Raw genomic sequence first — 24,975 nt, forward strand, 5'->3', positions numbered from 1 at the left:
CACAATTGAAATTGATAAAGAGAGATCATGGGCCCAGTCTGGAGACTAAGTGTAAGTCTCCTAGGCAGCATTTCTCAACCTTTTTACCCTTGCGTAACCTTTAAAATAAATTGCATGTCTCAAGGAACCCCTGCGCAAAAACAAACAAACACATATACCATATCTTTCTCATTTTATTTTCATCGTAGTTCACGTGGTGAATATCATAGTATCTATATTTTTGAATAACTGGTGTAGGGAAAAATTAAGACTTCTTTGTAATTTGATAATGCTAAATGAACTTCATATTGATGCTTATAATACTTCATTAGCTTTATTCACTTGTTCTCATGGAACCCTTAGGGACCTTTTGTGGAACCTTAGGGTTACGGGGAACCCTGGTTGAGAAACGCTGCTCTGAGGACTACACCTCCTAATGGGGGTGAGGATGTTGACAGGTTTCAAAAGTGGATAGCTATATTGTCCATCATCCAGGACCATCATATGCAAGCATCCATCATCAGTCCCTGCAGGGAACCTATTCATCCACCTCATTCTTGGTCATTGTCTCCATTTTACTCCATTTGCTAGTCTTTCCTCACATTCTTTCCATATGCCCCAATCACCTCAATGCTCTTTGATCTGTCTTGTCTAACAATTCTATCCACCCCAGTTTTCTGCTTCATCTCCACATTTCCGACTCCATTTTTGTAACACCACCATATTTCTTAAACTACCTCAAATATACTCAGATTTTTTCCTTCTGTTTCTCTGAAATTCCAAGTTCATCCTCCATACAATGCTATAGGAATAATCATTCCTTCAGACAACCTTCATGTTTGCATTCATCCAAAAAAGGTTATTTCTGCCCAAACATTTACTTGTCTCCTTTACTTTGCAATTCATCTCTGCATCCATTTCACTGTTCGTGCCACATTTGACTCCAAATATTTAAAACAACTCCATGTCCTCCAGTTTCTCACCCTTCATGCTTATAAGCAACTTACCACCATCATCAATCCTTGTACATATAATCACTTTACTGGCTGAGTGGGTTAGGGCATCGTTACTTGCAGTGAAGGTCAAAGGGATAGCGGTTCAAACCCTGCCACCGGCGAAGTTAAACTAAGGGCATGGTGCATTAAATTCCATGCTACAAAGCCCTCTGTGAGGGGCACCATCCTAGCCTTCCGTTGGGAGGAGTTTGTGACGTAAAACCATATCAATTAAAAAAAAAAAAAAAAAAAAAAAAAATTTGCTCACATTTACTCTGAACTCTCCTTACACACCTGTCCGAACTCATGCCAACTGCTTTAGTCTCCTTAGAATCACTCACAAATGCAATGTCATCTGACAGCAACATGTCCCACTGTCTTCATCCATCATCTCCAAATCTGTTTAGCACTCTTGGATTTACCTCTCTCAGTAACGTGCACAGACATTACAAGGGGCAGGTGCTTTGGCTGGAAATTGGGCTCTTCACTCTTTTGTATTATTCGTATCTGGCAACTATCCGGTAGGGTGCAACACCATTTTCCACATTATAATTTCTGAATGGTAAGAAAAAGGAAAAAAAACTGTGAGAAATAATTTTTCATTAATTTTCATATATTTTTGTGAAAGGCACTTTTGGGGCACAGGCAAAAGGGCAAAGGGGCAGGTGCTCAAGCACTCCCAGCACCCACCCTCTGCATGGGCCTGACCTCTCTTACCACTCCATCTATGTATTTACACAAAACAACTATGGCAACTTCACACAATCCATATGCAACTTTATATTCACCTCAAACTATTCACACTCCATCCTCACCTTCACATATGTCAAAGTATTCAATGTATTCCATACATTAAAAATACACTCCACAATGCCCGTCAGGTTTCTATACCTTCTTTAAATCCATGAAAATCCATTTAGCCAAAAACTCCATGCATATGTCTTGCTACAAACACTCTATGCACCTCCTTTGTAGTTTATTGAATATTTTTTTAGCTCAGGATATATACATTGTACTCATGTGCTTTTCACTAGTTTGTTAACACTTATCATGGACACCCAAGAGGTTAGAGATGCATAATCTTCAGTCTTGTTCCAAAATTATATATTTATCTCTTACAAATTTATTTTGAACTTAATGCTACTGGTGCAGGTCACCAATATAATATTTGTAAGAGAAGTCATTCTTGATAAACAAGAGACCGGGGTGTGCAGGATATACTTAGTTTACTGTTAGTTTTATTCTGGTTTAAAGTGGCTGAGTGGGTTAGGTCGTCACTACTTTTGGCGGAGTTTGATGTGACGGGGGTTCGAACTCTGCCACAGGTGAGTTGGACCAAGGATATGGTTCATTAAATTTCATGCTACAGAGTCCTCTGTAAGGGGCAACATACTAGCCTCCTGATAGCAGGTTTTTTGCAATGTTAAATTGAATCAAAGTGAAGGAGTGGTATGATAATAATGGTTGCCGTAAGGTTTGCCGACTGGAAACCAACAGCCGTACAGTAGCAGGGGACAGTTCCCAAGCCCTCTTATGCATTTCTTAGGAAAACAATATTGGCTTGTTCATACTGTATTAGTATGGGACTGTCTCTGTGTCGCTCACTGAAAGTAGTCGGAAGAGGGAAGCAGTCGCTGGTTGTCTTCTCTTTGTGTGCAAAGGTTGAGGAAATAAAGATGAAGTTGATAGAAATATTTTGGGCCCAGAGCAGAGACCGCACCTTTGGATAAAAGTGAGTATGTCGACAGGTTTTTGAAAAAGACGGCATAGAGGATTCTCTTAGACATTTGTCACGTAGGATCACCACTTGTAGGCACATCAGTGGTCCCTGAAGGAGTAATTTTTGGGCGTCGATTACAAATATATAGATTCACTTGGGTCTTCCAGGTTTGGTAGGACTGCAGTCTATCTAGTATTACAGGTTTATTTCATATCTTTGGTTGTTAAATTATTTTACTGTTATTGATTATTAGTCATTATTCCATGGTAGTGTAGCATCTTTCCTTGGTTAGACTATCTTTGCCACTATAAACATTCACACATTTCCATTTATCTTGTGTATGTTAGAAATAGCATAAAGCTTGTGCATGTGATCATTCCACTTGTGTTTCCATGCTTCCTCATAATTCTGTACAATTCCTGACCTTTCTTTTTTTCTTTTTATTTATCTAATTTGATTTTGTTACTTTTCCTTTTTGTAATGAAGAAAGGAGATGTTTCAGTTACTTGCAGACATGACCCTAAAGCCTCGTGGCAATTCACATCCATACACAGAGTCGTAACAAGGATGAAGGAGCTTCTCGGAAGGAACACAAACACAAGGAGCGTTCCAAATCAAGGGAACCAGAAGAAAACAGAGAATCTAAGAAGGAGAAAAAAGACCGCAAGAGGGTTTGTATAGTCAGTGCTTAAGCTTTTCTTTGTTTGATGGGTTTCCAGAATTTACTGGAAAAGTTTGTGTGGGGGCATTTTATACACTGGACATGTGTTCGGTTAATGTTTGATTTGTGTGTGTGTGTGTGTCTGAATATTTTTTTCTTCTTACAGCTAACAAACATCTTGCCCTCTCTCTTTCTCTTTCTTTCTTTCCCTCTCTTTCTCACTCTCATCCTCTCTTTCTCTCTTCCCCTCTCTCTTTTCCCCTCTCATTCCCCCTCTCTCTCTTTCCATCTCCCTCTTTCCCCTCTCTCTCTCTTTCTTTCCCCTCTCTTTCTTTCTCTCTCTTTCTCTCTCTCTTTCTCTCCTCTCTCTTTCCGTCTCTTTCCCCCTCTCCCTCTTTCCCTCTCCCTACCTTTCCCTCTCCCTACTTTTCCCTCTCCTCTCTCTCTCTCTCTCTCTCTCTCTCTCTCTCTCTCTCTCTCTCTCTCTCTCTCTCTCTCTCTCTCTCTCTCTCTCTCTCTCCATCTCTTTCTCTTTCTCTTATCTTCTCTCTCTGTCCTCCCTCTCACACACACACTGTCTGCCATATGATGCAGAGATGATTGGATTGTGTAGGAATATATTATATTATTTGCACTTTTTGGGTGTCAGGTTGTTATTTTTACTTGATAATTTACTACAGTAAATTTAATATAAGCATCATCAGTATGTGTTGCCCACACCTATTAGGATCGTGCCCATGATGAGGGATCAGAGGTGGAATTGAAGCGGAAGAAGGCAGAAGAGCGAGGAAAGTCTTCAGCAAATGGACGGTCAGAGGAAGAGCGGAAAGAGCGCCACAGGGGACATAAGGTAAATTGATGTTACTTGCCGCTCATGTACAAATTTATGTACGTAATGCAGTTTTAGCTTAGATGTTTCAAGTGGTTGGATCAATAAAAGGGACTGCAGTGATGGAGAGTATCTATAAAGAATGGGACTTTATAATATTTTGTATGGAAGGAGTTGGTATTATTCTTTAAGGTTATGAGATGATTTATTTTATTTATTTTGTTTTCCCAATAGTTTGTATGGAAGAACATGATAGTGTCCTTTAATATTTGCAGAAATTGACCCGGAAAAGCAGAAATGTTGTAGGGCATCCATTGAACTAATGTGAGAAAAGCAGAAATTTTAAAATTGTGAACATATTCAAAAGGTAGTTTACGGGGCAATCAAGTATTTATTACTTAACTCTAGCAAGCTTATAATGATCTTAACACTGGTAAATTAAGAAAAATTCTAAATTCACTGCATGTATGGAGACATGAAATAATATATAAACCCAAGGAAACTGTAGGTGGGGCTAAATGTGGAAAGGGAGGTGTGTCATTGTAGAGTGAAAAATATTGAGAAATAATGGAAAGGTTTTAGGGAAAAGCTTGATAATTTAGTGGAAATGTTTGAAGGCAGAAAAAAGTAGTTGTTGTTGTTGTTGTCATTCCCTAGACTGTCTGTCCGAGCAGTCCCGTCTCCCCAAGGAAGGCCACAGCCGAAACTGGGTTTTCCCACAAATCCTTTATAGAGTGTATGTTGTGTTGTTTGCGTACATGATTGTGTATAATGCAGTCTTCCATTATGTGTTGTATGGTATGGGGTGAAGTGTTACATCCTGGGCAGCTGTTCACAACACGGTCGTCCAGCCTCTTCTGGTAGCTTAGAAGTGCTGGGTGGTGACCACATCGCAGTCTGGCCAAGTGGACTCTGTCCTTTCGTGGGAGAGAGGATTCAGAAGGGTGGATATCAGGGGGTCTGGCATGCAGCAGTGTGTTGTCTTTCAGTGTGTTAATGGAGCGGTGAGTGATATGATTATGAATATGTTTCCGGAGGCTGGTATTTGGTGGTTGTGGAGGAAGAGAAGAGAGTATCTGTGCGTAATAAAGGTCTTTGGGTGTAGTTTTAATGTTTCTTGGTGTGTGTGGGTGTTCTGCTATGTAGTGTAGCGGGTGTGATGTGTTTGTGGTGGCTGCAGCAAGCCCCCAAGAGTTGGGGGCCAATCAGCAGCAACCACCCCTGGCCATCAGCTCTACGCAGATGGCACCAATCCCCAAGGAGGAGCTACGCCTACCTGGGGGAGTACCACAGAAAAAAGTAGTAGTAGTCAGAGATATAAATGCCTGAATAGGCAAGAAAGTGGGAGAGGAGACTATTTGACTATTTGAAATGCTGGACAGTGGAAATTGGCTATTTTGGAACACAAGGCATTTGGAAGATATGTGAGAAATTGCTGTGAATATGTGTGGAAAGTTCAGGAGGTATTTATACAGAAAAATAGGTATGAATAAATGAAAGAGAAAGAGATAGGGGATGGAATGAAGAAATGAGAGGTGTAAAATACCCAGGTAGGAAGATAGATAAGTAAAAGGATATTAGTGGAAATAAAGAAAGGAATGTGTAAAACAGTTGTGCTTACTGTTGTGTATGAGTGTAAGACTTGACTCATGAATACAAGAGGGAAAGGTCTGTAGTGGCAGTGGAAATGAGGTATATGAGAGCACTTTATATTTACATAGTATGACAAGTGAGGAGCAATAGGATTCTCAACATGGACTGGGGTACAGATGGGATCAGGATAAAGGGTAGAACAGGCCAACCTTAGGTGGTATGGTCATGTTATAAGAATAGATGGAGGTAGATATCCTCAAAGGATGCATAGATTGGTGACACCAGGAGTAAAAGCAAGGGATAGGTCAAAGAGAATATGGGTGGATGGGATGAATGAACCCATAAGAGTATGTGGTCAAGATGTCACACAAGGGGAAATGTGTGTGAGGGAGAGACAGGGATCTGAAAGTTTGAGACAGATGTATAGACTAAGGTTCCGTGAGATTGGTGCACCAGGGATGAATAAACAGTAATTTTGGTAAGTTGATGAATTGTCTTTGCACCATTTAAGCAGTAAGGAGTGAGGATGTATGTGATAGGAGTGAAATGAGTGAAGATTTTCCTTTCCCACACAATAGCCACTTTGCTTTACAGATAACAGCATAGCAGACCCCCCCCCCAAAAAAAAAAAAAAAAATCATTCTTCTCCATTATTTCTGACTGCCACAAGGTTTACCTAAGGAGGAACTCTCACCTCTGTTACAACCCCCCCTCCCCCTTTGATTAAACATAGTGGCACACAGACAATTTTTTGTGTGACTAATGCCAGATGATGTTATTCAGCTAAGGATTTGATCCTAAACTGAAGATGGTTTGCATTAAGATCTCATTAGTATGGTATCCACCACTCAACTAAATTGTTTGGTATTACTTGGAACCAGGGGTAGAGAGTAACCTTTATTAAAAAAAAAAAAAATAGATGAATAAATCAAGGTGACTCTACACCCCTGGTTCCAAGTAATACCAAACAATTTAGTTGTTGAGAGTTTTTCTTCTTCTTCTTCTTCTTCTTCTTCTTCTTCTTCTTCTTCTTCTTTTCTTCTTCTTTTCTTCTTCTTCTCCTCTTCCTCCTCCTCCTCCTCCTCCTCCTCCACCTCCACCTCCTCCTCCTCCTCCACCTCCTCCAACTTCCACCAATTCTCGGACACCTAGGAGTTTCAAAGCCCCTCCCCCAGTGGTGACTGTAATGTTATGTCACTGCTATTCAATATCACTCACACAAGTTATACAAGGTTACCCTCTTAATTGTTATTTCATTACCCAAAATCACCTGTATATGTATACATATCATATAGACACAATAAACAACAACAGGTGGACAAAAGCAGCAACAGAATGGGAACCGAGGAGAGACAATCTCTGTAGTCATTCTTATGATCGTTTCATCACTCACTACGTAGTTACTAGGTCTATTCCATTCGTTAACCACTCTGTTGGTAAATCAGTCCTTGCCTATTTCCTTCTTAAACTTAAAATTTGTCCAATTTAGATTCATAACTATGTGTCCTGCCCTGCTATCTTAATATGATGACCTTGCATGCATCACCTTTAACACATAATGGAAGACTGCATTATACACAATCATGCACGCAAACAACACAACATGCACTCTATAAAGGATTTGTGGAAAAACACAGTTTCGGCTGTGGCATTCCTTGGGGAGACGGGACTGCTCGGACAGACAGTCTAGGGAATGACAACAACAACAACAACCCATTTGAATACCTGTATTAGATCATCTTGCACTCTTTGTCTTTCCAGAGAGTGTAAGTTAAAGTGCCTAAGCCTGTCTTTATATGGTAAATTTCTAATCCTTTGTATACATACATACATACATATACCAAGGCTTTTTCCCCCTTCCAAGGGAGGTAGCCAAAAAGGGAAAGGCATAAAAACACTCCCACCCATTTCATCCCTAATTACACTCCACACCCCTCCCACCCTCCCTCTCATCTGAGCAATCCTTTGTATAATTATGGTTATTCTCCTCTGCACTGATTCTAGTGAATTGATATCAATTACATATGAGAGACCTAAACTGTACTGCACAGTCAAGGATGGATCTAACTTTTGCCAAATATAGTTTAATACCTCCTCAGTTTTGTTTGTAACCATCCCAGCAATAAAACCTAATACCCTGTTAGCCCGATTCAAGTTTCATTGTCTGGAATCCTACAGTCTCACAGTGGCTGACATTGGTCCATGAGCCCTCCCCTAGATCTCTCTGGGAAGAAACTTCAGACTGTTGTCTGTGTTGTATCATTGTGTGACTGTTTTTGTCACCACCTGAAAGCAATGCTGTTGTCAGTTCTCTGTGAAAATACAGAGGAAATACAGTTGAAATTGATATAGTTCTTGGATCTGGTCCGGAGACTAAGTGCCAGCCCCTTATGACAGTACGAGTACCTCTAGATTGGGGTGAGGGGATTGACAGGTTATGAAAATAGGTTGTATGGAGATGATTCTCTGATTTTCATCTTATAGAACTACCACAAACAGGTACCTGCTGTTTCTCCCAGGGAGAGAAGTTAAATTGGTTTTATATATAAAGTGAACATGTGCTTGATTCAGCCATCCATTTTATAAGGATAGAGATGGATAGTTTTAAGTATTGTATTTAGGGCCACATGTGGCAGGTAATGGAGAAATCAGGTGTGGAAATAAATTGTAGAGTAAGGGAAGCAAATAAATGCATTTGGGGGAACAAAGAGTGTCATGAGAAATGGGTGTCTGGAGGACAAACACAAAAAGGAAACAGTGCAAAGTTATGATAGTGGCTACAATACTATGGGGCAGAGACTTGGAAATTAAGAAAGCCAGAAAGGAGTTTAAGTGTGTTTGAGAGACCTAAATTGTATGTGTGAGCAAAATTTGACACATCCCAAAGGAATTTCTCCCCATCTTCTCCATTTCTGCATGGGAGGACGGAGAGGGTGGGGGTTGCCGATTTAATGAAGCGGCATTGCTGTGGATGTGCTGTGCCTTGCGACACTGCCTCTGACCCAGGGCAGTGGACAAGGTACAGGGATGACCCATCATCCAGGAGGTGCTAAGATAAGGGGAGGGTGGAGGAGAGTGGAGTGTATTTAGGGATGGAATGGGTGGGAATGATTTTATGCCTTTTTCTTTTTGGCTACCTCCCTTGTAAAGAGAAAAAGCCTTGGTATATGTATATATGAAATTATATTTGTGTGAAGTGTGGTAGGGGCTACAAGGAAGGGTGAAAAGAGCTGGCAGATAGGGTTAATGAAAGAATATTGGGATGGTTTGGGGATATGGAAAGAATGAATTAAGAAGGACCAACAAAGAGTGTGGAAGGTAGAGGTGGATGGAGTGAATGTGAGGGGAGGACCAAGTATAGGGTGGATGGATGTGGTGAGGGGGTCTTCAGTGTAAGGGGAATGGTTACCAAGCAAAGAAGGGAGAGAGCGAAAGATAGGTGTGAATGATAAATTGGTGCGGCTTGAAGGGATATCTCTTTATCATTACTATTTACGTATGAAGGAGATAGAGCAGCGTTTCTCAACCTTTTTACCCTTGCATAACCTTTAAAATAAATTGCATATCTCAAGGAACCCCTGCACAAAAAAAACAAAAACACTTATACCAGATCATTCTAGTTTTTTCATCGTAATAATAGGTTAAATAGAATGATGTCCGTATTACATTATTACAATAACCAAGAATATGTCATGTGTGTTTAATTATATTACGTATATGAAATTAGATAAAAAATCAAAAGTGCATTAGCTTATCTCACTTGTTCTCGTGAAACACTTAGGGACCTTTTGCGGAACCTTAGGGTTCCAGGGAACCCTGGTTGAGAAACGTTGGGATAGAGGGTTGCCATATAAATGAAGTGGTGGGGTAAGATAAAAGGGAATCAAATGGGTTTGAGGTGGGTGAAGGTTGGATGGATGCTTTGGCTAGTTACCTCCCTTATAAGGGGGAAGAACTCATTTGGTATATAGATAAATAGATGTACATTCTTGTGATACCTTTCTCCTTTATTACATACTGACTGACTGTTCAAGCAAAAAGCATGTAAAAGATTATCATTATTACAAACCCTGTTACATTGATTTTCAGTTTCATTGACCCTAATATGTCCTACTGACCATCCATCTGATATATCAAAGATTATATGAGGTGGAACATTTGCTCGGCAGTGGCAAGGGAGTGAGTAAGTGAGGGAAGGAGGGAGCAAACTAGTGGGTGGTGGTGGTAGTTTGAATGCAACACACACAAACAAACAAACAAACATACACAAACTAGACACTGCAAGATACAAAGGTGGGACACCACAGTCCAACACGTGATCCAATAACATGGTGAATCACAAAATTTGTTCAGCCACCCATCCCATTTACCTCAGGGATAAAATGTCATCCTGTCCTATGTCACACTACTTGAGTCAGTGGCAATGCAGCAAGGCACAGCTCTTTCACAGCTTGGCCAAACAGCCAGAGCTAGTTTACATCTAACACTTTATCATATGGCAACCACCCCCCCCCTCCCCATCTTTATCCATTCAAAATGATTCATGAAAGAGAACATTCCTTGAGGCCCTGATATCTCATCATCCATTCACAATCTTTTTTGCATTTACCCTAGTTTTTTAATGACTGTTGATTGATTAATTAGATTTTGTGTGAGCTCTACATGAGTGATTTATTTTTTGAGTAATAGTGATTGTTCATACGTTATTTTCTTTCATCTTTTATTTTTTTGTGGGGACACCAATTCATGTTATTTTGACAAATAGTGCTTGGAAAGTGCACAATATTAACTTTTCTAAATCATGAATTAAGCTGTTGAGCTTTTTTACTAACATCATTTTAGAACAAGACCACCTGCATTAGAATGATTATTAATTGATTGATTAGACTTTGTGAGCTTTGTGATATATCTTTTATTGATTAATAGTGATTGCTCTTGATATTTTATTTTCTTTCTTCCCTTCTTTGTTTCCCTCTTTTCTTTTCTTTTTCTGTAGGGGCACTAATTCATGTTATTTTGACAAATAGTGCTTTTGAAAGTGGATAATTACACTATTAACTTCTCTAAATCATGGATTAAGCTTTGAGCTTTTTTACTAACACAAATAATTTTATAACAAGACCAGCTTTATTAAAATGCCTTTAGATACACAAAGGTGTGTGTGGCATTCATTTAAATGAACTTTAATTTGTTTTAGGACCCAACACACTGGGCTGCCAATCAGGGACGAGCTATATATGTGCCCAGGCTGAAGGTAGTGTGACTGTACCGAGCAGCAATTTTGTATGCTTTTGCACTGTTGTGTGGAGAAATATGTAATCTGTCTTACCACCTTGTTGGATGTCTTGAGCCATTTGATGTCTTCTTTTGCAGTACCAAAGAAATGTTATATAGATCGGTGTATTGGTGGTAAATTATGGTAAGGGTGGTTTTGTTGACATTTTATGGTGTAGGTGTTGCTTATATAAAAGGAAAACTTGCTACTTTTTCCAGACTTTCGTGCTTGAACCTCTTGCTGGATATTTAAGCTTAACTGTAGAGTCAGAAAACTAACCACAGTCTTCATAGAACTTAGGCTCCTCTTATGGTGCTCTTCATGATGTAAAGGTGCAACTATCAATCCTGTTTACTCTTGAATCATGTGCATACAAGTACAGTATAATCTCAGTTTACATAAAGATAGGTTCAAACCATGAAATATGATCATATGTTAAGTGGGGACTTGCAAAATGAGATACATATACATAATTTCACAGGTAAACAAAAATTATATGAAAACATGCATGTATACTATATATATATATGATTTTATATATATATGTATATGTACATATATATATATATATTTAGATTTATATACATATATATGTGTGTGTGTATATGTATGTATGTATGCATATATGTTCACACTCCATCTCAAATATATGTAGTCTCTTCCTCTGCCTTTCTTATATTCCAAGTCTCTTGTCAGATAGACTAGTGACATGTTTTTCCCTCTTGGTAATGTGAATCATAAAACTATCATAGAAGGAGTACAGGAATGTTAAATGTTCTTCCCCACACCAAAATCCTCTTCCCCTACAAGAGAGTGGCTGAGTCAAAGCATGCATCCACATCATACATAAATTTTATATAAAAACAGAATGTACCAGAAAATGGATAATATATTTGCATTCAGTCAATCAATCTATTGCCCATGGTCTCTTGCAGAAGACCTATGACTTTCAGATGCTTGTGTTGAACCCTCAAAATGGAAAAACAGTTCAGCAGGAGACTACAGTTGTGATCATATCTACAATGAACAAATAAATCTATATTGACAAAGACAGGTAAAACAGCCTGACCTTCGGTAATGTAGTTGTGTTACGAGAATGGATGAAGTAGATATCCTTCAAAGATGTACAGATTGGTAGTGCCAGGAGTGAGAGCAAAGGGTAAGCCAAAGAAAAGATGGATGGATGGGATGAATGAAGCCATGAGCTTGTGATCACAGTGTTAAAAATAAATGTGCATGACTGACAGAGAGGGTTAAAGAAAAATACTTAGAACATAGCAATGACCTGTGTCATAAGAGGGGTGCACTGAGGATGAATTGGTAATGTTGCCCTTAAAGTAGTGAAGTACAGTCTTCACATGTTTTAAGCAGGAAGGAGTGAACAGGATGCATGTGACAGGAGTGAAAGGGGTAATGATGTACCATTCTAAAGTCTAGTCACCTCACTGTTTACAGCCGAGTGGATAAAGAAAATAGATAAAAGAACAAAAAAATGGGTTGATAATATAGGAATTAATCAATTTGTTCCCAGGCTTCTCTTGCAGGAGGCCCATGAATCCCAAGTAATGCAGGTTTCCTATAATGGGTGAATGTATGAATATACCTATATGTGTTGTGAAGATTCATTCCTTTGAAGGATCAGTCTTTTGTCCCGGGTCTCTCTTTGTATTAGACAAAAGAGAATTTATCAAATATACCATTTCATTAGAGATCAGTACCTAAATCAACTAATCATTCTATCCACAGTTCTACACAAGTCCTCAAACCCTCCTACCCCACACATTACATCACATCACACAAACACAAGCTCTGTAATGAAAAAAAGAGCATTCCACAGAAGCATCTATAATAACCAACCCCCATTACCTAGGCATCCTACTCCCTATAGCCCTAAAGGGTACATTCCTTAAAAGAAAAAAAAAAAAAAATGCATAAGGTTTGAGAGTTTTCCTACCAGAACCCTAAGGTTTGGGTCTTTTAATGTGCATGAGTGTAGTACAAATGAGATTAAAAGGGAAGAGATGGCAGTTATGTTTTTGAGAAGAAAGCTGAACATGTTGGCATTGAGTGAAGCTAAGTTGAAAGGGAGGGGATTTTGAGTTTTTGAGTGTAGTGGGGGAGGGTGTTAGGAGTGAAGAGAGGATGGGGGAGAGAAGGGGTGGCTATACTAGTAAGTGGAGAGTTAGGAAAGCATGTGGTGGAGTGGAAGGTTTCTTCAAAGTTAATGTGGAGGAAGGTGAAACTGGGAAGGGAAATGCGGGTAAAAGAGAACAGATAATACAACAGTATTATGTATTATAATGTGAGTAGTGTGATGAATCACACATATGACAGCCAAGCTACGCATGAGAATTTGACTCATACTGATGTGGTTAAGGGGCTGGTAATGGGTCTCCAACTTGAGTCCAAGATCTTTCCATTAACTTTAAACACTTTTTTTTTTTTTTTTTTTTTTTTTTTTCCACTTTTTCACACACAGCTGAAAACTGGTGACTGCTTCACTTTTGCAAGCCAGTGACATAAGAAACATACCCACACTTGGGATTACTTTCTCTGTTAGCTTACATACAGTAGAAAGTAGTAAGATAAGTCTATAAGCTGGTTGCTCTGATGATTTATTTGGCCTTAGGTGGAAATTCAGCTCAGGCATAGTTGAATATTGTGTTGCTGTGAGCACAAGAATGGCTTTTTGACCATGCATATGAATTTTTTATGTTTTGAATAGTTTTGTATATTGCCTAGTAAAAATAGGGTTGGCTTGAGCATCTGGCTTTTATTTTTCTTTGTTATAGCTCTTTGTAGAGAAGTTATTTAGTATTCTATTGCTGTGGTGGTGATATTCTGTTCTGTGCCATACCTCTGATCACAAATGGTTGGTGGGTTCATTGTTTTTATTTTTTTATTTTCTTAGTTGTACTCCACATTTGTTGTTTTTGTCATCCAAGGCTCTTATTTTTTTTTTTTTTTTTTTTTTTTTCTCGTGCAAAGAGTCGAGGCATAAGAGGGACTAGGATGAGGATTCCAACCAGAATCCTAATACAAGTAGCCCTCAAATTGCTCAGGTTCCATTGGCTTGTTTTTAGTTTAGCACAAGCTAAAGTTATGGCATTTAATTTTAAATATACAAATACATGGTTTTACATGATAACAGTAACAGGACTATTAATGTCACCTTAAGATATCAAGCAGCCTGCCATGCTGCCTAGTGTAATACTAGTGCTGCTATGTGGGTGGACTGGCCAGGCAAAATGCTTGTGTATTCAGTTACAAATGAGCATGCACTTGGTCTTGACCAGCCAAGCAAGCTTAGAAATTTCTCTCGCTGTTGCAGCCTCGTGTTCTGTACCCTCACCAAGGCACCCAACCAGACATCCAGCCACTTTAGGAAAGCAAGAGGAAGGATGGGAGTGGAGCAAGGAGATTGTGGTTAGATTTTCTTTTATTTATTTATTTTCTTTCTTTTCTTTTCTTTTTTTTGTTTGTTTTGTTTATTTATATTTTTATTTCCACTTTTACATTTCTTTCTTCTATTTTTTCCTTTCCTTTTTTCCCTCTTTTTCTTTCTCTTATTGATCTTAGACCACAGCCCATTATACCTAGAAAAAGAATAGTTCTGTGTTGTTACTATATCTTAATAGTAAGTAAAATAGTCCCTTAACATTCTCAGGGGTTAGATTAGATACCATAGACCTCTGCAAATAAAAAATCCACAAATGTTAACTGACCCCTTAAAATCCCCATGGACTCAGATTTTCTTATATAAAGTAAATATTATGGTAATTTTTTAAGACATTTTGATTGAGGTAAAGTGTCGGGAGTGGAAGAGGGATGGGGAGGTAAAGAGTGTTATTGATAACAGTAAGGTTAAATGGAAAGAAGTATCGAGGATGATGTGAGTGAAGGTGAGATTGGGATGAGAGATGTGGACATTTGTGAGTACACATGGCCCAGTTGGTAAGAAAAGTGAAGAGGAGAGGGAACTGTTTTGGTTTGATTTAAACGAGTTTGTTGAGAGTTATGTGAGAAATAGAATGTAGTGATGTTGGGAATCTTCATACTTGAGTGGGAGATAAGCCAATAGATGGAGTAATAAGTAGGTATGGGATGGTGACAAAGAACAATAGAGGAGGGATATTGGAGGTGTCTATTAAAAAGGAAATGATGATAATGAACTGTGTTCAACCACTTCAGTATGACTCAAATTCTCATGCACAGCATCGGCTGCCATATGTACAATGCACCACACTACTTGTATTATAATATATTAAGTCACTGTTGTATTACTCTTTCTCTTTTACTCTGAGTAATAATAAACATAGAAAACATGATCAAACCAGTTCACAGAATCTGTGGGTAGCTCATGTACAACTACAAAAAAATATAATCAAGGTGCTGATGCCAGCACCCTTGTGTACCCACTCGCAGCACATGACACCTGCATAGGTGTCATTGTACTGACGGGATTAAGAAGAAAGATAAATAGCATACATGGGCCAGGGTGTTTGGGGGAGAGCAGTCAAGAGGATGTTAATGGATCATGTAGTGATGCAAAAAAGAGGATTAGAACAGTTCTGAATGTTAATGAGTTCAGTATTATTTAATGGGAGGGAAAGTGAAAGTGGAAGGTAAATTGAGAAAAAAGGAAAGGGAGGAGGCAGAGAGGTGCTGAAAGTGAGCAAGTTGAAAAAAAAAGATAAAGAAAGAGAATGAATACCAGGTGAATCAAAGAGATATGGAATGTAAAGGAAGAGGAGGAGAAACTGTAGTAGAGGAAGAATGGGCATGTTTCAAGAAGGAGGGGCTAAAGTGCATAAAGGGTGTGGTATGAAGGAGGAGAGGGGACAGGAGAGGTTGTTGTTCCCCAGACTGTCGGGTCGAAGAGTCCCATCTCCTTCAGGAACACCATGGCTAGAATATGGTGTTCCCACAAATCCTTTATAGAATGTATATTGTGTTGTTGGTGTGCATAATTGTGTACAATGCATATTTTCATAATGTATAGTGTTGGGTGATGTGTTACATCTTGGGCAGTTGTCTGCAATGCTGTCATCCAGCCTCTTCTGGTGGCACCAGTCCCTGGGAGCAGCTTCGGTTACTCGAGTGAGTGCAACAGGAGAGGTAGTAAAAAGTGGAATGAAGAGATGAGGGCGGTAATAGGAGAAAAGAAGAAGATGTGAGGAATAGTTGTAAAGAAGAAATGGGGAAAGCTACGAGAGGGATAGAGTAAAGAGGATGAAACCAAAAAGGAAAGTGAGAGAGACCCAAGGGGAGAGTGGATGTTCAGCAGGGTCAGTGTTTGATGGAGAATTTGGAATAAATTAAATTGTTTCATGAATAAAAAGAGTGAGAGGAGGTGAGTTAGAGAATGGGTAAAGGATGCTGATGAACATATATTATGGAAATGAATGAGGTGAGCAGAAAATGGGTGGAATGTTTTAAGGAATTATTGAAAATGAAGGCTAAGATTTTGACAGAAGATACCAGGAAAATGACTTATGATAGGAAGGATGAAAAGCTGGTGAGGCACCTGGGTTAGATAGTTGTTGTTGGGAGTGTCTAATGAAGGAAGGAGTAGTTATAGTGGAATGGGTAGTGAGATTGATTGATCTGTGTCTGAGGGTGTACTTGTGGACTGGAGGAGTGCATGTATAGTTTCAGTTTACAAAGGAAAAGGGGACAGGTATGAATGTAGTAATTTCAGGGAAATCAATTTCACAAGTGTAGTTGGTATGTCATATTGGAGGGTATTGATTGAAAGGATTAGGCACATGGAAAGAATGAGTGAGGAAAGACTAGCAAAATAAGTATCAAAAACAGAAGTGGATGGAGTGAACTTGAGAGGAAGACCAAGAATGAGGTGGATGGACAGGGTGAAGGGGGCTTTGGATACAAGAGAAATGTTTCCCAAGCATGGAAGAGAGAGTACAAAAGGTAGGAGTGGAAAATAGTTCTAGATGGATGAGGAAATGATGACCCAAAGGTAAGGATTTCTTGTATGCTCCAGAAACTATTTTGAATGAATGTGGAGGAGGGTCACCATAAAATGAAGCATTGGGTGCAAACCAGCCCTGGTTGTTGTTCCATGCTATGGTATTTATGTGTATTGCTTGGAAAGAATAAAATTGTTTCCAAAATAAAAAGAGTGAGAAGAGATGTGGTGGAGAACGGATTACCCTTCATCCACAAGGTGCTAACATGGGAGGGGGCAATAATTGAGTAATGGATGGGTGTAAGGTGAATGTATGTTTGATTCTGTTGTTTAACCCCTTCCATACGGTGCCGCACACGTAGGCGTCATGGACTTAGATCTCGGTGGCAGCAGGCAATGCCAGCCGTACGACGTGTCGTAATAATACTCGCATCATAAAATATAGTCACCGCTTATATCGATCGTTCTCTCTTCACCCGTGAATTTTGATAACCATAGAAAATGCGATTACAAAAGAATTAGAAAGAATGTCATTATGGAGGGGCGACTACAATAAATATAATCAAGACGCCGATATGGCAGCCTCGCGAATACACTCGCTCCCCATGACGCCTACGTGTGCGGCACCGTATGGAAGGGGTTAATTATTGAATCTGGGACCAATGACAGGTGTATGAGGATGTTGCCACACCAGGACCAACCATGCCACCAACACAGTATACACTCTATAAAGTATTTATGGGAAAACCCCATTCCAGTTGTGTCATTCCTCAGGGAGATGGGACTGCTTGGTCAGACAGTCTAGGGAACAAGAACAACAACAACCTCCATCAGGAGGTGCAACCCTGAGGACCAGACACTTGGTCCCTCGACTGGGCCAAAGAGTACACAACTACCAAGATGGCCCCAACACTAAACTGTCATATGGAGACAGGTTGTCAAAAATAGAATTATTGACTGGAACAAAGAAGAGAAAGAGGTGACTTGTTGACCATCTACAGAATTATGAGAGGTATAGAAGTCCTTGTTAGAGAAGACTTACTGAATTGGGATAAGACAAACACAAGAGGACATGGAAAGAAACTCAAAAAGGACAGTTATAGAAGAGACCTGAAAAAGAACAGCTTTCTCCACAGAGTGGTGGATGTATGGAACATACTAGATGAAACAATAGTGTGTGCAAAAACAATACAAGAATTTAAGATCAAATTAGATATGGTGAGATACAGAGACAGGACATCACAAGTGTAGCTCCCCTTCCTGTATGATACAACTTGGTAAATACACACACTCACTCTCTCTCTCTCTCTCTCTCTCTCTCTCTCTCTCTCTCTCTCTCTCTCTCTCAACTTCAACTATATTTCATAGACTTTTTCACACATGGCGAGTTGACAACTGGTGATTGCTCCCTTCTCCCAATCACTTTCAGCTATAGAAATAGTCCCACACTAATACAGCACAAAAAACAATCCAAGTTTCTTCCCAAAGAGATGTGTGGGAGAGCCTGAGGACAGTTGCTAGCCACAGTGGGGCCCGATGTTTCCCACTTTATGAAATTTGATGTAACAATTAATTATTAGTGATTGAACCTAATCCTTTTCTTGTTTCCTTTCACTTTGTTTTTTGTTGTTTATTAGGAAGGCAGTATATAGTTTAGGTTATGGGTTTTCAGTTAGTGAAACTTGAGGAAGCAAACTGTTATTATGATATAAATGTGCATGTTGACTTGGACACCCCACCTCCCTTATAAAAAGAAAAGGGCTTTCTATCTATCTGTATACTAATAGGCTTCTTCCCCCTTCTAAGGGTTTATTTATATATATATACAGTGGATTTTAGTACTTTGTTTTTAGCTACCTTCCTTGTAAGGGGGGAGAAGCTATTGGTATAAAATCCACTCCCACCCATTCCATCCCCACATACTCCATTCTCACTCATCCCCCTCCCTCCCTCTTATCTTGGCTCCTCCTGGATGACAGGTCATCCCTGCATCTCGCCCACTGCCCTGGGTCAGAAGCAATGTAGCAAGACACAGCACATCCGTAGCAAGTCCACTTCATTTAATCAGCAACCCCCCTCTCCATTCCCTCATACAGAAAAAGAGAAGATGGAGAGAAATCCCTTTGGGCTGTGTCAAAATATCATTCACACATACTCCTTCACCCCCCAGTCCCCCACCCACTCCCTTCCATGCAACACAGCATCATCCATATACAACCATTCTCCACTTACCCCTATCTTCTGTCTTCTTCCTTCCTCAACAGACATTCCCCTCTTTCCCAGTACCCCTTTGACCCCATCTATCCATCTCATCCTTGGTCGCCCCCTCATGTTTTCTCCTTCCACCTCTGCCTTCCACATCTCTTTCACTAATCTTTCTTCACTCATTCTTTCTATGTGTCCAAACCATTCCAATAATCTTTCTTGAGCCCTATCTGCCATCTTTTTTTCCACTCCTGCCCTCCTCCTCACCTCCTCTTTTCTCTCTCTATCCAACCTAGAAACCCAGAACATATTTCTTAGGCATTTCATTCCAAACACATTTAAACTTTTCCTCTCTGCCTTTCTTATATTCCAAGTATGTGTGAGAAATAATTTGATGCAGCCCGAAGAGATTTCTCTCCGTCTTCTCTTTTTCTGCATGAGAGGACAGAAAGGGTGGGTTGCCGATTAAATGAAGCTGCTTTGCTGTGGATGTGCAGTGTCTTGCAACACCGCTTCTGATCTAGGACAGTGGACGAGATGCAGGGATGACCTGTTATTCAGGAGGAGCTAATATAAGAGGGAGGAAAGGGGGGTGAATGGGAGTGGAGTATGTAGAGATGGAATGGGTGGGAGTGGGTTGTTATTCCTATGTTTTTGGCCATCTCCCTTGTATGGGAGAAAAATCCTTTGGTATATGTATGTATGTATACTGTAGTTTATATATGTATGTGCTGTCATGATTTTGTTACTTCTATAGCAGTTTTTATTGAATAATGATATGAGGAAAGATTGTATATGAGTTATGCTCTAAGTGGAGGGATGGTGTGCACAGTTATATGTACAGAGATGTTCCCTGTTGGATGTGTTGAAGGGGTTGTCCTTTGGGTGCTATGTTCAGTGAATAATGTTTGCCCCAGACTGTGCTACCTATTTGTTCTGCTGTGTAGAATGATGCACATTTAGGCTACCACCCAGAATGGGGTTTGTGATGTTAATGAGTTGAGATATTGGGATTCTTGGGATATGGATGTTGGTAATATAAGTTGCTTTCTTTGTGTTTGTATTGTTATTACTGTATTTAGATAATCTAGCCATTTAGTGCTTTTTGTTTTGTTTCTTGTTTTTCTTTGTTTTATCATAAAATCATGTGTTCTCATATTCTGGTGTAATAGGAACCATTTGTGTTGAGTATCTTTTCTCTGATTGCGTAGTTTGTTGGTAGTATAGACCAGGGTTTTGTTTCTTACATGGATGCTATGTGTATATTGTCAGTGCAGACATGTTTGCAGTTCTTTATGCTCATTATTAATGCCATTTATGATCATTTGTAGTATATTTGTATTTTGGGGGGGATATTTCTTATGTATTTACCTAATTGTGTATATTTGTAGTAAGGGCATACATATACCAATGGCTTTTTTTCCCCTTACAAGGGAGGTAGCCAAAGTCAAAGGCATAAATCCACTCCCCCACATACTCCACTCCCATTCATCACCACTCTCTCCCTCTTTCCTTGGCTCCTCCTGGATGACAGGTCATCCCTGCAGTTTGCCTACTACCCTGGGTCAGAGGTAATGTAGCAAGACAACAGCACATCCACAGCAAGGCCACTTTACTTAATCAGTAATCCCCCCCTCTCCTTCCCCTCATGCAGAAAAAGAGAAGATGGGGGAAAATCCCTTTGGACTGCATCAAAATATTCACACATAATCCCTCACCCCCCATCCCCCACCCACTCCCTTCCTTACATCACAGCATCATCCATACACAACCATTTTTCACTCACCCCTATCTTCTGTCTTCTCCCTTCCTTCCTCAACAGACATTGTGCTCTTTCCCAATACCCCTATTACCCCGTCCATCCATCTCCTTAGTTCCCTCGTATGTTCAATCCCTGCACCTCTGCCTCCCACATCTCGTTTACTAAGGGCATACCATGTTAAATTTCCTGCTTTAAAGATTCTTCCATAAGGAGGTACTGTCCAAGCTTGCTCTAAGAAGGGTAGTTATGATGTTAAACAGTCATCTAGCCAATTGTAATATACAGTAAAGGAGTTATATTCTTGAATTCCATTTGTGTATCTTTGTCTCTTCTTTTTTCATCTTTTTTCTTTTATTTTTCTTCCCACTATCATACTTAGCTTTGAAATCCCATATGGACTTTTCTTTTGCAAAGGATGGATGTGTGTAGAGGAACAAATGGTGGATCCCAAAGAGATTTGTCTACTTCATATTTTTGCAGGCAGATAAGGTGAGGGGTGTCTCCATATAATGAACCAGTTGGGGTAATCCAGCTTTCACTATCAGATCCTGCTGTGGAGGTGTTTTGCCTTGCTGCACTGCCTCTGACCTGAGCAGTGGGTGTGCAATGGGGATGATCCATCATCCACAAGGAGCTAGGATGGGGGGGGGGCAACAAATGGTGTAGGGTGGGTGTATGCTTTGACTCAGCCAGCCTTTATAAGGCAGGAATGGGCATTGGCTAGTAGAGAATATGTATATTAGCTTCTTTTTGTGTATGTTTATATATATATATATATATATGTGTGTGTGTGTGTTAGCACCCAATAGTTCTAGAACCTTTTAGTGTTAGTTGGGAGATAAATGTGGGTGATGAGATGTACAAGGGGAGAATGTGGCAGCAAATTGGAAGTGATTATTAAGGGAGAGATACTGGAGGAAGTGGATAGCTTTAAGTACTTGGGTGCGAATGTGGAAGGAAAGGGGAGGAGTTGAGGTGGAATGTAGATTGAGAGAAGCAAGTAAATGCCTTGGGGGATTAAAAAGTGTAATGAGAAATAGACATTTGAGAATGGATGCTAAGATGAGATTGTATGAAGGACTGAGTGTCAGCCACTTGGGGCTGTGTCACCAAATGGAAATGAAGTTGATAGGGTTTGAAGATGAGCAGCAAGGAGATGATCTCTCTGATGCCCATCTCCATATCATATAAATACCCATTGTGAGTTCTAGTTGGAGCCTATAACAATGTTAATTAATAAACAATGACACAATGTTAATTGGATTAATAGGGATGGAAAGGGTGGGAGTTGTTTTTATGACTTTTTTTTTGGGGGGGGGCTACCTCCCTTATAAGGGGGAAAAAGCCTTTGTTATATGTATGTGAATGAAGACCAAAGGGATCACAGAATTTAACTCCATTGGCAAGGTGATGGTTCTTAATGCCTTTGTTTTGGCTTGCCAAACAGTCTTTTTAATCCATGGAACTTACTATGTATTGAAAGAGTCTTGATTAATTGAAACCTATTCATTCTTCCTCATAGTTGAATGGTATAATGTGGCTATATCCAGAGCCATTCTTGTTGAATATTATAAAGAAGTTTTAAGCAAAGATTTGAAGTTAGAAAAGAGGAGGAGAAGAAAGATGACGTTTTGGATAGAATAGGTCATGAGTATAATCAATGACTAAGTGAATTTCAGAATTTCAATATTAGCAGATAATTTGAGAGAATTAGTTGGTGTAAATAGGTAAATTTGAAAATAAACTTGGTAGTGGCAAGTAATGTGAAAAAGTGTATGTTGATAGCAATCTTCAATTGAGACTGACTTATCTTCACTCCCGTTTCCCTCGATCACAGAGACATTAATAATGGCTGCCTGTTGATATGCACTAATTGCTTTCATCTCTTCACCATCTCTGCTTTGGGCAGTTTTGTGCACTAAAGAAGGCTTTTCCCAAAAATTGTTTGATGATATTTAATTTGTGAATTAGAATATTATTGTTCAATTTTAAGAGATATTTTCTCTCTCTTCTCCCTCCCCACTCCTGTCACACTGCTTCTTCCTTTTCTCTATTTCTCTTCTCTCTCCCCATTCTCTCTTTCATTCTCCCCCTTTATTCTCCCCATCTCTCTCTTTCCCTCAGTGTGTGTCTCTCACCTCCCCCCCTCACACTTGATTTCTCTTCCTCTTCTGCTCACTATATCTATTTATCTCCAGTTTTTGTATGTAGGTACAAGAGGAAGAAATGTTTAATGTACCTTTTTATCTTTTCAGGGAAATAGCGATGAGTACTATGATCGTTATGAATACGAGTCCCGCACTAAAGAGTGGGACCACCATGAACATCGGGACCACCACGAGGAGAGAGAATATGGTATTCGTGAGCTAGAAAGAAATCGTGAATACCTAGAAAAAGAATTAGAGAGGAACCGTTATGAGGAAGGAAGAGAACGCTATGAGGATAAGAAGAACTACTCGAGTAGACACAAGAAGAAGCACTAGCAGGATTTCCACTTAAGTATGCCCTTGCTGCTAGCAATGAAAAGAAAACTTCACCTTATTAAAATTAAAATTAAAAAAAAAAAAAAAAAAAAAAAAAAAAATTGCAATTGTCACTCAGGTTGATTTGCAGTAGGACAACCCTTTGGTTGTATAGAGACTGGAAAACAGAAAGGAACTTTTGAGTGTTTTAATACTTTGTATATATATCATGTATAAGGAGCCTCACAACCTCATAGAGACTTAGTACTATGAAGAGGCAGAAGAGAAAAAGGAGTGATTACATGTGCGAGGCCATATGTTAAGTCGTGGTAAGAGATGAACAAGGTTAGAATGAAAACGAAACATTCTTACAGCAACCAAATATTAACATTTGTGAACTTCAGTTGTTTGTATGAACATTTAAAAAGCACACATTGATTTTTCTTTTTCCTCCTTTATATAATTACATACATTATTTTTTTTAACCTCGAAGAATGGCTTATTTTAATTTTTTTTATATATTTTCTTTTCTCTAACCTGATGTCTACAACCATGATTATGCATTATAAGGTTTCCCAAGAGGCGATGAAAATATTTTTGCTGTAAAGATATAGATGTCATTTCTGAAGAACTGGCTTTTAGTGTAGCTATTCATTTGGAACTGGATGGGTTGTGAATCAGATAAAACATGATACCTTATCCTGATGAAGACATGGCTCTTTTTTGTGTATGTTTAGTGTTGTGTGAAAACTGGAAATTTTAGTGAGCAAGGATAGCAAAATGGGACATCCTTTGACTTGATTCATTTACCGTTGGGTAAATAAAGTAGAGGCGTTGAATGTGTGGGATATAGAGTGCAAAGAGTTAGCGAGCCTTTAAATATAGAAGAGTCCTTTTCACAACATTGTTCCTTTTGAACAGTGTCAGTTCTTTTGGGTCATTAGTAAGTATTGTATGAGAGGAAAGTTGATTGACTTGTGAATGAGGATCTTAATAAGCTTTTAAATCTAATGCTAAGGCAGAAAAGTGCTTATTAATGACACTATTTTTACTGTACCTGTGATTTAAGAACCCTCACATAAAGCCACATTTTGGGATGCTGTCTTTTCTTCGAGCCTCGATTTAAACAATTTTTGTGCCCTAAGGAGACCTGTTTCAGTCATTTACTGACATCCAGGGATGCAGTACAGTGAGTCCTCCTTATGCGGTAATTCTTTATCCGGTAAATTCACAGTTACGGTATTTGGTAATTACTACCCTCAATTCTATTTACGGAAAGAAAAATTCACAGATAGGGTATCCGCTTGTGTTTTGAAGAGGAAAGAGCAGGGAGAAGGTACATCTGCCATATCCTATTATTACATGTTATAATGGGTTCGGTATACGGTAATTTCAATTTGCGATAAGGTTTTCAGGAACGCATATGTACCATATAACGAGGACTTACTGTACCACAGAACCTCAGAAGCACTGCTCAGGCATTCTTTTAAGTAATAACGAATGTCATCACTTCCATGATGGGGACAGAGAGCAGGGTCGCTGATTAAATGAAACGGCCTTGCTGT

At 39.4% G+C, this 24,975-nt stretch overlaps 1 protein-coding gene across 15 annotated transcripts in view; it reads left to right on the top strand.

Moving 5' to 3' along the window:
* tho2 (THO complex subunit 2-like protein) overlaps positions 1-24,507 on the top strand; it is an 82,877-nt gene extending 58,370 nt beyond the window's left edge. For 4 of the 15 annotated variants that reach the window (XM_076184984.1, XM_076184985.1, XM_076184987.1 and 1 more), the window contains exons 28-31: positions 3,249-3,374; positions 4,083-4,205; positions 10,975-11,031; positions 23,204-24,507. In XM_076184984.1, coding sequence (XP_076041099.1) covers positions 3,249-3,374; positions 4,083-4,205; positions 10,975-11,031; positions 23,204-23,431 — 534 coding nt within the window. In that variant the 3' untranslated portion in view covers positions 23,432-24,507. Of the gene's footprint in view, positions 1-3,248; positions 3,375-4,082; positions 4,206-4,459; positions 4,552-10,974; positions 11,032-11,150; positions 11,197-14,383; positions 14,479-23,203 lie in introns of those variants that run through there. The other 11 variants (XM_076184991.1, XM_076184992.1, XM_076184993.1 and 8 more) reach the window with 11 other exon arrangements.
* Positions 24,508-24,975: the final 468 nt, after the last annotated feature.

This window comes from Oratosquilla oratoria, chromosome 5 (assembly GCF_046742065.1).
Source record: "Oratosquilla oratoria isolate Oo_2021 chromosome 5, ASM4674206v1, whole genome shotgun sequence".
Taxonomy (NCBI): Eukaryota; Metazoa; Arthropoda; class Malacostraca; order Stomatopoda; family Squillidae; genus Oratosquilla; species Oratosquilla oratoria.